A 12,735-nucleotide genomic window follows, 5' to 3' on the forward strand; every position below is an offset into this window, starting at 1 on the left:
TTTGAAGTATAAGTGGGAAGACCCATTCTTTATTTTTCAAAGGTCAATTATTCAAATCCTTTCAAATACATTTTTTTTTCTTCAGAATTTCGTATACACACTACTCCGAAAATTGTTGTTTATAGAATATTACTAACCATAAATATAACAGTTGCTTCTCCTGAAAGAAGTTTTTCAAAATTAAAATTAATAAAATTTTATTTATTATCAACTATGTCACAACATAGATTGAATAGTTAAGTATATTATCTATTGAAAGTGATATGTTGGAACATTTTGATTATCAAAATTTAATAAGTATTTTTGCAATCGGAAAAGGAAGAAAGATAAAATGAATTATTTTTTCTTTCGCCTCAGGCCTCCAATTCTCTTGATCCGATTAGGTCAACTCATCGAGTTTTCTGCCAGCCTTAGGCCATCCACTATGGGAAAAAAAATTGGGGTAGTATCCTAGGTGGCATGGGTAGTGCCATAGTGGAGGAGTTAGTTTGGGGTAGCAATATTTTGATGGGTAGCAATTTTGCTACCGGTAGCATTCTGATTTGTGGGCCCCAATTGCATCATCTTTTGCCCCTTTTTTTTTTCTTCTCGGTTTTTGGTGTTTATTTTTACTTTTTTCTTTATTTTTGTTTTCTTCTTTTTCTTCCTTCTATTTTCCATTTTCCATTTTCTTTAAAATACATTTGTTTCCATTTTCTATTTCATCCGTTTGTTCTTTTTTTTTCATTTTCTTTTTCTTTTCGTATTTGTTTCCTTTATTTTCTTTTTCTTATTTTAAAATTAAATTATACTATTTAAATAAATTAATTTATTCATATAATTATATTAATTTTATTAAAATAAAATATAATACAAAATTAAATACACAAATATATATATATATATAGTGGTAAAATAATAATGATAGTGGGGTCCATGAATAGTTAAAAGTGAGGTAGTGCTATAGTGGAGAAAATATGGGGTAGTTGAAAAAGGAGGTAGTAGATGAGGTGGCACACATGTGGCATCCACTATGGGTAGCACCATAGTGGATGCCCTTATCGGGTTATTGGTATATAAATTCATGTTATTTGGATTGAAATTTTTTCGGGCTATAAATTCTTAATCCTAACCCTAAATTTTCAAGTTTCAATGCTAGCCCGATGATCTAGTCGGGCTCGAAAAAATTATTAAAAAAAACTAACTACTCCTTCCGTCCCATTACAAATGTCCCACTTTTCATAATGGGATGTCATATTACAAATGTTACATTCCTTTTTTGGCAATATATTATCTCTCTATACTTAATATTTAAATAATTTCCACCAATTCACTTTATTTACTTTCTACACATTTTTTAATCTCCATATCCAAAAGTAATGGGACGGAAGGAGTAATATATTTCTTTTGACAATTTTATAAATGATGTGTGTATTTTAGTTGTTCACAATCTTTGATTATTTTGTGTTTTAATTGAATTTAATATACACACTTAGGTGATTTTTGGTGCAGAAATTGAAAAGTTCGATGTTGATGGAGTCAAGAGAATAGAAGTAGAAGATGAAGGATCTTGATGCAAATATTAAAGAAGCAAAGATGGAAAAAGTTATAATTCTAATGTGTATGCCACGTTTTTCACTTGGAAAAATGGGCTCTGATTTATTTTGGCCCATGCGCATGGTGGATTAGATTAGGGGTTAGGCTTTATATTTGGGGGAATGAGCTAGGGACAAGAGTTTTTTAGTAGAGTTTGGGGGCTAGGTATCGGTGAATAGGGATAGCAATTTATCCGCGGGTAATAGATATCCGCGAAAATCCTTCGATATCCATAAATAGTTTTGTGATTGCAATTCACTATCCATTTAGTTCGTGGATATGAGTTAGGATACTTACTATCCATACCCGCGAAACCCTTCTACTCGCGAAAAATATCCGCGAAAATACCCGCCAATTACCCGTGAAATACCCGTCAATTAACCGTTAAATTTGTTATAAATTTATAATGAAATTTTATTTCGCGGGTATCCAATGGATAGTGGGTGGCGGGTATCCGACGGATAGTGGGTGACAGGTATTCGACGGATAGTGGGTGGCGGATACCCGACGGATAACGGGTATCCGCGGGTGGTGGGCTTGGATACCATTTGATATCCACGGATAGTTTCGTGGTTAAAAATCACTATCTATTTAGTTTGTGGGTATGAGTATGAATAGTTACTATCCGTACCTATCGTACCCGATTGTCATTCCTATCGGTGATCGTAAAACAAGCTTAGGAATTTATTTTATTAGTTTTTTCTTTTTTGCTTTAATAGCTTAAGTAGGAACATTGGAAGATTTGGGGATTGCTGAGAGCTTTGAGAGACGAAAACAATTTCAGAGGAGTATTTATTTGTTTATTTTATTTATTTCCCAATTTAATTTTGGTTTTGCTCTTTATATTGTTGATCGTTTTAATGTTATAGAGTTTCTGGTAGTATAGTTTGTTAAATTAGTTGAATGAAATAGAGTTTTATTAAAAGAAAAGGAAAAACAAACGAAACACCCTTGAGAGCACAGAGAAGCAAACTAAGGGCCGAGCCTCGTTAAAACCGCTTTAAAGAAAAACCCCGTAGGGAAAACCTCAAAGCGGAAAAAGAGTACTCGTAAGAAAACAAAAAACGTCGAGGGAGCGGAAGGAGTAGCTTCGAGAGCTCCGGCCGGACCATCGCCCTCAAGCTACCCCGGCTCCACCCAACAAAGGCGAACCAAAACACACGAAACCGAGCCCTAAGGTCAGACCCGAACGAGCCACAGCAGGCAGCCCGCAGCAGCAACAACGACCGTCGCAGCCAGCAGCGGTCCAGCCCGCCCCAACCATCCCACCAGCCGAACCAACCACAGCCAACATCACCCCCAGCAGCCAAGACAGCCGCGACCATCAGCAGCAGGACCAGCCCGCCCCAGTCAACCAGCCAGCCGAAAATGCAAGACCGCAACAAACAGCCGACACCAGCCCCAGCCAACATCACCGAACCTTCCTAGAGAAGCTGTGCGTTGCGATGTCCGCAACCACAAGCTTCCGAATAGCTTCAATCCCAAACGGCCACCAGCCCTCTGGCTGCGTTAAATTGGCCATAGCATCTGCCACGGCATTCCCTTCACGGAAGATATGAGAAACACGAAAAGTTATGTCATTAAGGCGAGCTAAAGTGATTTTCCAAGCCGCATAAAAACGCCAGGGAACAGCCAACGAGCGATCTTCCAGAAGCTTCACCACATATAGAGAATCCGCCTCCAACCAAAGTTTGTGCCACCCACGCGAGTGCGCAATGGCAACCGCGGTGATAACGGCAAGTAACTCCGCCTCAAAAGCATAACCCTTGCCACCTTTCAAGTGAAAACAGCATCTGACAACACAAAACTTATCCCGATAAACCCCCCCAGCCGCAATATCGCCTGGAGCACCTGACGCTGCCCCGTCAGTATTGACCTTGATCCAATCCTCCACCGGAGGCCACCAGCTGACGCTAACAAAATTCGGAGGCGGGGCAGCCCGCATGGAAACCCCTATGGAACGAGTGATCAGATAATCAGACCACAAGTTAGAAGTATGGCCAAGTTTAGGGAACGCCTCATCCACTTCTTTGAATGACGCCTTTGCAAACGCTAAGACGCGTCGCTGCTCAAAAGGTTGGTCTTCAAAAATAGCTTTATTACGTAACGACCAAATACACCATAAAATGTTAGCAATCCCCAGCTTCCAAAAGTTCTGAATAAAAGAACAGAAAGAAACTTGCCACGTCTGAACTAAGAAAGAGTTGATGTCCACACAAGCCATAAGATGTGGCATATGAAACCACGTGAGGAACTCATTCCAAATCGGAGTCACACTGGGACAGCTCCAGAAAATATGGTCGAGATTCTCCGCATCCGCCATGCACAAACTGCAACGATTCGGGGCAATAAGACCATTCCGCACCAATTTATCCATCGTAGGGAGGCGCCCATGAATGATACGCCAGCAAGTAATCGAACGTCTCACCGGAATAACCTTATTCCAGATCCAGGAACCCCAAATAACCTTAGGGAAACGATGCCCAATTTGGGCAAAAGCCAAAGCCGCGGTCACATCCCCACGGAGAGACGGTTTCCAAAACCGACCATCTTTCTCCCCCACGAGCTGGCAGGTGATGATATCCACCACCACCTCAGGATAGCATTCAATAAAATTCGCCGAGAAGTGCCAGACACCATCGCTAAAATAATCAGCCACCGATTGATGCAAAAACTCGTGCATGAAGGAAGGAATGGCGATTTTATCACAAATTTTGTAACCGAGCCAATCATCCGTCCAAAAACGGGTGTGCTGCCCGTTACCCACAAGAGCATAAGAATTCTCCACTAACTCATCAACCTCCGGTTTGACACTCAGCCAAAAAGAAGAACCCACCACCGACGCCTTAGCCAAGCCAAAACTATTCAAATAACGAGATCGGAGAATTCGGAAAATAAAATCCTCACCCTTTAGCAACTTCCAGGCCATCTTCATCATGTAGCAGCGATTCATCACCGCAAAGGACCGAACTCCCAGGCCTCCTTCCTCCTTGGGAGCGCAACACCGACCCCAACTCACGGCACAGGTCAGTTTTTTATCGATGGAGCCCGACCAAATGAAGTTGCGGCAACTTCTATCCAGGTCGTGGAGGAGCGATCTCGGCCAGCGAAAGACCATCATCGAGTGAACAATAGAGCTTCTAATCACAGAGTTGACAAGACAGAGACGACCCGCCATGGATAGCTGTAATCCCTTCCATTTAGAAAATTTCTGCACAATTCTCTCTTTGATACTCATGAAGTAAGAAGCACGCGGTCTCCCCACAAAGAGAGGGACGCCCAAATACGTGGTCGGGAGAGATCCCTGAGTGAAACCCAGAACTCTATTGATCCCCTGCATCATAGTATAGGACACCCCACGACCAAAGAAGATTCTAGACTTCGCTTGACTGCAAATCTGGCCCGAAAGCTCCCCATAGAAGTCCAAGATATGCTTAATTTTCTTCGCGTTCCTGACAGAAGCACGGCAAAAAATAAGCACATCGTCCGCATAGAAAAGATGTGTCGGGAAATCCGACACTCTATCAAAACCCATGGGCACCAAATGACGCGAGGTAACGCAATTCCTGATAATGTGGCTAAGAACATCCTCGGCAATACCGAAAAGGATAGGGGAGAGAGGATCGCCCTGCCTAACCCCACGAGAACACTGCGAAGTAACCGCTAAGTCTCCCATTATATAAGATAGAGATACGAGCCGACTCAAAAATCACCTCGATCCAACGAATGAACTGATCGTGATACCCCATGGCGCGGAGAGCAGCAAAGATGAAATCCCAGCGCATGGTGTCAAAAGCCTTATGGATGTCTATTTTACAGGCAAAGTTTGACCCACGATTAATACGATTCATGGTATTGAAGCCTTCCGAACCCATCGCAATGCAATCATGGATGGATCTCCCAGAAATAAAGCCAAACTGATTTGGCGAAACAGAAGCCGCTGCCACCGAACTGAGCCGGGACGCAAGAACCTTAGAGATGATTTTGAACAGGAAATTCGCCAAGATAATGGGCCTGAGATCAGAAACCGACTCCACCAGATCTTTTTTCGGAATCAAAATCAAGGTGTTAGCATTACACCCCACAGGTAAATACGTGTGCAAGAAGAAGCTCTTGACCGCCTTGATGACATCATTCTTAATCAAACTCCAGCAGTTTTGGAAAAACAAGCCGGAAAATCCATCCGGTCCAGGAGAGCTATTACCATCCAGGCTAAAGACAGCCGCAGTGATTTCCGTGTCGTCCGGAATAGAGACAAGTCCCTTATTCTGCTCCTCAGTGATAACCAAATCCACGTTAGCCTCTAAAGCCGCCAAATCCACCACATCAGAGGTCGTGTTAGTGAATAAAGAAGAAAAGTGACCAATAATGTGCTGCTCAATGAGCTTCGAGTCGTAAACAATATCATTGCCAATCCGCAAATGCCCAATATGAAGCTTATCTTTCCTGAACTTGAGCATGTTGTGAAAAAAGCTCGTGTTTTTATCACCATCCATGAGCCATGCGATTCTACTCTTCTGCTGGAGGAGACTGTTTTTTTGCGATAAAAATCTATTAAGCTTAGCTTCGCAACTGACTTCCGCATCAAATCTGCTATCATTGTAACCCAAATCCGCAATAGTCGCCTGAATATCAGATAAATCATGTTGAGTTTGGGCAATGGCCGAGTCCACATTCCCAAACACCGACTTATTCCAGCAACGTAAAACCCCTTTTAAGCGTTTTAATTTCAACATAACCGATAACATAGGGCATCTCACATCAACACCCATGTTCCAAGAATCAGCCACGGCATCCAGGAAATTCGGATGAGACGTCCACATGTTCAAGAACTTAAAAGATCTTTTAGTCGGAGGAGCAGCGAAACGACACTGTAAGACGATGGGGGAGTGATCCGAAGTAGCGCGAGGAAGAGCATGCGTGTTAATCGTTCCCCAGAGATTTGCAAACGAAGTGGAGAAAAGGGCCCTGTCGAGGCGAGATTCTACATGGTGAGGCAAAAGTCGGCGCCCAGACCAAGTAAAACGAAGGCCCGAAGTGGGAGATTCAATGAAACCCGAGTCTTCAATGAACCGGCAGAAGTCTCTGCAAGCCCCCCTAGGCGGAAGCACCCCACTAATACGCTCATGCGACCCTTTGACCGCATTAAAATCGCCGATGAAAACCGTGTTGCCCTGCGCAAAATGAAGAAGAATAGTCCAAAGAGTCCGACGCTCACCAGGATCGTTAGAACCATGGATAATGGCCAGACGGAAATCCATGTTCTGCCAATGACAATCAACAATCGCCACTTGAGGAGAAGAAAAGACCACATTAGCAGCTAAAGAAGGCTGCACAAAAATCCATATGTTGGAACGCATGGAAGGACGGTAATTTTGGTGAATAGGATCCATGTGAAGCGACCTCTAGAACGAACGAGGGACCTTAGTAAAATCAGTTTTGGGTTCCAGCAAACCCAAAATAAGAGGCTTAAAAGAGCAGCAATGCTCTTTAAGAAGGAGCTTAGAATCATCCGTAAGCCCGCGGATGTTCCAAACCATGACGTTCATTAAAAACTTGGTGAGAACGGGTGCTCGCCCGCTTCAACTTCAGCTGCCCACGATTTCGCCGTCACGTTGTGCATGGTCTTTATAGGAGCTGAGCCGGAGTCATCCACCACAAAACTCGATGGTGTTAACCCTAGTTCGGCCTTCTGCCTCAACCGATGTTTTATACTTTCTTCCGTAACCTGAGAAAGTGAAGGACGAGCTCCTCTCCCCCTTCCTGTACCCGGGGGTCTCCCCCGTCCTTTTTTGACATGCCCTATCATTTCCTCCTCCGCCTCTCTAGCCTCTCGATCATTAATGTAATTCTCCAGTCTTTGAATTTTCAATGCCTGCTCAGCTGCTATAGCTTTCAAATCCTCATCGCTTGTCACCTGCTTCTCTGAACCAGCGCTCAGATCAGCAACATTGTCTGTAGGTTCTTCAGTTTGAGAAGGCTGCGAGGTGTCCGCTGGTATGGTAACCAAAGCCAGCAGATTCGGGCCAGACATAGTACTTTCCATCCGTTCTGTCCCTTCACTCGCACAAACTCCCTGCTCCTTCGCCTCATCTTGAAGATTAGTTAGAGCATTGAACCGATTCGATTGGGGACTAGCAAACGTCCCCGCATCCTCCTTGTCTTTGTTCAAATGAGTATTAACCACAGGAGGGTTTTGCTCCGCATCATCCCTTCCTATGTACAAAGGAATATTGGTGTCAACATCATTGTTTTCTTTATTCGTTTCCTCATTGACATCCACGGCCTCCTCTGTCATCTCCTTCGGATGCCATGAAGGTATCGAAACCTTATCCGTCCGCTTTTGACCCTCCCCCATATCTGGACGAGCCTTCAGTTTCCTTTTGCACTTATCCGCCGTGTGCCCAGTGATTCTGCAACGAGAACAAAACGACTGATATAGATTCATAGCTGAACTCAACAAAACAGGATGAAGTTCCTTCATCCAAATAGACCCCATCAAGAAGGGGCAAGGCAAGATCAACTTCGATCAGAATACGCGCAAAATGCCCAACTTCCGCTGAAGCCGAGCAACTATCCATACGTATAGGATGTCCGACCGCACGCCCAACCACAGCAATGACTTCCGGATGCCAAAACTCCAAAGGCAGATTGTAGATCCGAACCCAAATTTGTGCCAGCGAAGACGACTCCTTGTAAGGATCAAAGAATTTTGTCCATTCTCTGAGTCTAACATAGCCAGAGGACAGCTCAATCACCGAGTTTGATTTCGCTATCTTCTTATCCTCCATGCACTTAAATTTCATCGTAAAAAATCCTTTCCCCATAGGAATGCACTGCCAATCAGAAAGTTTCCAAATAAGTTGCAACTCTTTTTTGATTTCCGCAATGGGCTTCGGCTTATCTCCTTTCCGCAGAATCATACGTCCAATGAGAGCATATTGAAAGGAAGCAACTTGTTTCTGGTAAAACTCTTGTGGAATGGAGATGGTCACAATATCTCCTTCCTTCTTGTGTGAGAAGGCTTGAAAGCGGTGCGCAGGGACATCCGGCTTCCTGCCTTTTGGAGCAGCAACTTCTGCGTACGCAGGTTTAGGGTTTCCATCTCCGTTCTCGCGGCCAGTCACAACACTAGGATTAGGGTTAGCGATAACCCTAGTGCCTTGAATCCATCGACGCAGAAGTTCTGGTAGCAGCGGAAGCCACAACAGTAGAAGTACCGGCCTCCGACCTCGAAGGGGTAGGCATCGGAGTTATGGAACTAGGGTTCCCCGGGATGAAGTTCCTAGGTGGAGAATTGCGAGAAAAGTTATTAGAGATCACCGGAAGGTTGAGGGCAGACCTGTCCAGTTGATCGGTAGCCATGAAGACAGAAACGGCGAGCTAGGGTTTCGCACGCAGGGAGGAGAGAAGCTTCATTTTTGGCCCTCTCCTTGTTAAATTAGTTTATTCGATAGATTATTGATTATTTTATCTTTTTATTATTCATTTATGTTTTATTTTGATAGTATGAGTAGCTAATTTTTTAACTCGGCGAGAATAATGAAATATTGATTTAATATTTGTTAGACCTAATTGTTCATAAAATTGATTTCTATTGATTTCGATTTATTCCTTGTGTTCAAAGTCAATTCTGATTTTATTTAAATCTGATTAACTTAGACTTAATTGGATTAAAGTCAATTGGTTCCTCCAATCCGTAATTGTTGGAATATGGCTGATTAGTGATAAAACTACCATGTTCGTAGTAGGAATAAATTGGTAGACGAATTATTACTTGCGTTCTTGGGTAATTTGTCTAAATCGGGCTCCTTCATCTTAATGCTATTAGAATATTAAATCTAGGTTTGGTGTCCACAGCTAGGTTATATTTTAATAAGGGAAATAGGCTGGTCTGGCGTCTCCAGCTGTCTATCGACACAGTAAGTAGGAATTGGGGTACGTCCGTTGCGTTCATGGTATCCTATAACTGGTTGGTTAATAGGTATTAATTTATCTTTGCGTCGATGATCAGAGAATTGATTAGTGTGGATTTATTCGAGCCGAGTTACCTTTCATTGATTATTTTCTAGAGTTATTTTAGTTGATTTATTTGTTTTCTTAGTTGATAATTATTTTCTCCCAATTTAAGGCGTGGTGGCTACACAAATTTAGATCTCTAGGAAATTGAATGTTTTTACCCATTTTTTGTGGTTCGACTCTGCTTGTTACTATACTATACTAATTTCTGGTAGAATTGCAGGAATTATTTGGTGGTATACGACGTCCACCAATAAATGTAATAAACAAATACATGTATAAATAAATGATAACATTGACTTACATAATACTCCCTCCGTCCACGAAACAAGTACCTACTAGTGCTCGACACGAAAACTAAGAAAGCTGAAAAATGTATTGTAAAAGACTAAAAGGGTAGTGGTAATGAATTTTACTTACTTTTACTAATTTTTCATTAGCATAAAAGCATTTTACATTAGTTTTATTCATTTACTCACCACTACTAGAAAAACGCTCATACATAACGGATTTTATCCGTTATCTATGAGCAAAAAAAGCGTTGTGTATAGTGGTGTTATCTATTATAGGTGTCATACACAACGGTTTAAAAACCGTTATCTATGAAGAGAAAAGATAACAGTACAACCACACATACATAACGGTTATAAAACCGTTATCTATGAAGGGAATAGATAACAGTATAACCACACATACATAACGGTTATAAAACCGTTATCTATATTCATTATACATAACGGTTTTCGACTGTTATGTATTATAATTTATCCGTTATCTATTCCATAATATAAATTTTTTCATATTATAGTTAACAGTTTTTTATACTTTTTATAACGGTTTAAACCGTTATCTTTGTAAGAAAAAGATAACGGTTTTCGACTGTTATGTATTAGAATTAATCCGTTATCTATTATATAATATTTATTTTTTCTCATAACATAGTTAACAGTTTTTTATACTTTTTATAACGGTTTAAACCGTTATCTTTGTAAGATATAGATAACGGTTTTATATTGTGATACATAACACTTACATCCGTTATCTATGACTTTCATTCATAACGGTTTGTCTCCACATACATAACGGATTATTTTCGTTATTGTTATCATACATAACGGTTACTAACCGTTATGTATGACCTTTAATTTTTGTTGTCTATTTTATTATAGATAACAGTTTTGCATGTAATAGATGACAATTTTCTGCATATTTTTTATATATTCTCAATTTTGCTTTTTATTTATATCTAAAACTCAAAAGAAAAAAATTCAAATAATAAAATAACATTGAGAACATAATATTAACATTCAGAAGTTGCAAAAACAATCATCAAAGATTCAAAAGTAAGATCTGTTAATCTACAGGGCAAAATGCAGTCCAATATATACATGAGTAATTTAAAGCAACGAGGCCAGACAAAATGCAGTTCAAGACGACAAGGTCAGCATTCTCCGAGTTCGAGTAGAAGAAACTAATATTTTCAGTTCATAAAGCACATATACCACAAGTCAAGAGATCTATACGGTTATCCATCCATGTTGTAGTCTTCTTGTTGTAAATAAGGATTGTAGTTCCCGGGAACTTCTATCTTTCCTATCATCTGCTCCATTCCTGCATAATACCAACTTCATGCAGTCAAAATGTGAAATTTTTATGCAAATAAAACATTAAGTTAAAGGATTTCATGAATGTAAATGCAACAGCTTTCAATTATCCATAGCTTGCACCTAAGAAAATTTACATTAACATATCGCTATCATACCTAAAGTTCAAGCAAACACATGCTTTATCACAAAAGTTGCCCATTCCTCACGAATATCATCGATTTCAGCTTCGGTGTATGTCTTAACATTCTTAAACTGTAAAAAGAAATACGTACATAAATATATTTTACGAATAATTACAAAAGTTCTATTAGAAAGTTAAATGATGAAGAGTATAATATATATAGTTACCATCGATGATAGAGACGTGTAGGCATTAAGTTCATAGCGTGTTATGATCTCTTTCATGAACTTCATGACATAAAATCCACATTGAGATGCATCAGGCTGGATAGGACCCTATCAAGATTCAAGAATCCGAAAAAGAGCAGTCAATAAGTGGCAGTTTACCCCTTCATATGCATGATTTTCAGCCAACAAGAGCAGCCAATAAGTGGCAGTTTACAGTTCACATATTAGCTAGGGAACTTGGCAATAACAAACATAATTAAGTTGTAATAGCCATAAATAGAAAATTATACCTACCTTAACCACTTCCCAACTTGCTGTTTTCTTGAATTTTTTTCCCTTGCGTGCATTCACAATATTCATCGCACTTGAAATCAAAGGCAACCAGAAATTTCATATTAGCTATAAAAATCAATAACATAAATGATTAGTTAAAGTGTGTAAGACTTACGTGTCAACGACGAGTTTCCATGGGGTATCTTTATTCCGATGAGAAATTGGATCCATCAAAGAGACACGATCTTTCTCAAGATCAATGATTGTCAGAATCCAATGCCCACTATTTTATAAAAAAAATTGGATTAGTAGGCGAAAACATATACCACACTAACTACTAACTTAACATTTTCACTTACCCCACGTTGCAAGGAACGAGTACCAGCTGATTTGATAAAGCCTGAAGTAACCTGTCTGCTAGTTTGCGGGCTCTTGTCTCGGTTGAGTCTTGTCGATTTTGAGATACAGTAAATGGATTCACAAACATAAACCTCCCAAGACTTCCCTCTGTCTTCATCTTTCCATAAGAATGGCTGTCAACAAATCATTTCAGACTTAGATAAGAAATCCCGATTATAAATGATAGTAGCTTAATAAGATATTTACCAAATGTATGCGATAATGTTGTTCCCTGTAATTGGTTCCAGATTACAAAAGGGAATCACATCATCCTTCAAGAGAATCCAAATTTTTAGATCTTGCCCAAACATTTCAAAGTCTATTGGAAGACGTATTCCTTCACCCGCGAATGACTTCTCCATCATACAATATAGTGCTACTAATGATGAAGGCAATGATGACAAATTCTTCACCGCGGACTCTTTCAAAATCTTTTTTCCACGTGTCTTCTTATCAGGTTTCTAAATACACAACACATTATATGTTAGGTATTAATTAATACTAAAAGGCTGCT

General features: G+C 40.4%; 2 protein-coding genes across 2 annotated transcripts; both read right to left on the reverse strand.

Annotated features, from left to right (window-relative positions):
* Positions 1–2,986: 2,986 nt before the first annotated feature.
* LOC130998068 (uncharacterized) lies at positions 2,987–7,115 on the reverse strand. Its single transcript, XM_057923502.1, has 3 exons — positions 6,999–7,115; positions 5,289–6,905; positions 2,987–5,224 (listed from the first exon to the last, which is right to left on the reverse strand). Exons 1-3 carry the CDS (start codon positions 7,113–7,115, stop codon positions 2,987–2,989), a joined length of 3,972 nt encoding a protein of 1,323 aa, XP_057779485.1.
* A 3,873-nt stretch (positions 7,116–10,988) lies between these two features.
* LOC131000914 (uncharacterized) lies at positions 10,989–12,346 on the reverse strand. The gene is made up of 6 exons (XM_057927060.1): positions 12,182–12,346; positions 11,998–12,105; positions 11,844–11,913; positions 11,550–11,657; positions 11,357–11,453; positions 10,989–11,205 (listed from the first exon to the last, which is right to left on the reverse strand). The coding sequence occupies exons 1-5, from the start codon at positions 12,337–12,339 to the stop codon at positions 11,364–11,366; spliced, it is 534 nt and encodes a 177-aa protein (XP_057783043.1). The 5' UTR covers positions 12,340–12,346; the 3' UTR covers positions 10,989–11,205; positions 11,357–11,363.
* Positions 12,347–12,735: the final 389 nt, after the last annotated feature.

The sequence above is a fragment of the Salvia miltiorrhiza genome, chromosome 8, assembly GCF_028751815.1.
Source record: "Salvia miltiorrhiza cultivar Shanhuang (shh) chromosome 8, IMPLAD_Smil_shh, whole genome shotgun sequence".
NCBI classification, from domain to species: domain Eukaryota; kingdom Viridiplantae; phylum Streptophyta; class Magnoliopsida; order Lamiales; family Lamiaceae; genus Salvia; species Salvia miltiorrhiza.

Excerpts from the sequence above, each read along its gene's own strand:
- LOC130998068 (XM_057923502.1), bottom strand. The coding sequence starts at position 7,115 with ATGGTTTGGAACATCCGCGGGCTTACGGATGATTCTAAGCTCCTTCTT. Across the intron at positions 6,906-6,998 it reads CCAAAACTGATTTTACTAAG|CCTTCTTTAGCTGCTAATGT; the intron begins GTCCCTCGTTCG and ends ATTTTTGTGCAG. Across the intron at positions 5,225-5,288 it reads AGTTCATTCGTTGGATCGAG|TGTTCTCGTGGGGTTAGGCA; the intron begins GTGATTTTTGAG and ends GTTACTTCGCAG.
- LOC131000914 (XM_057927060.1), bottom strand. The coding sequence starts at position 12,339 with ATGAAGACAGAGGGAAGTCTTGGGAGGTTTATGTTTGTGAATCCATTT. Across the intron at positions 11,658-11,843 it reads CAAGTTGGGAAGTGGTTAAG|GGTCCTATCCAGCCTGATGC; the intron begins GTAGGTATAATT and ends GAATCTTGATAG. Across the intron at positions 11,454-11,549 it reads ACACGTCTCTATCATCGATG|TTTAAGAATGTTAAGACATA; the intron begins GTAACTATATAT and ends TTCTTTTTACAG.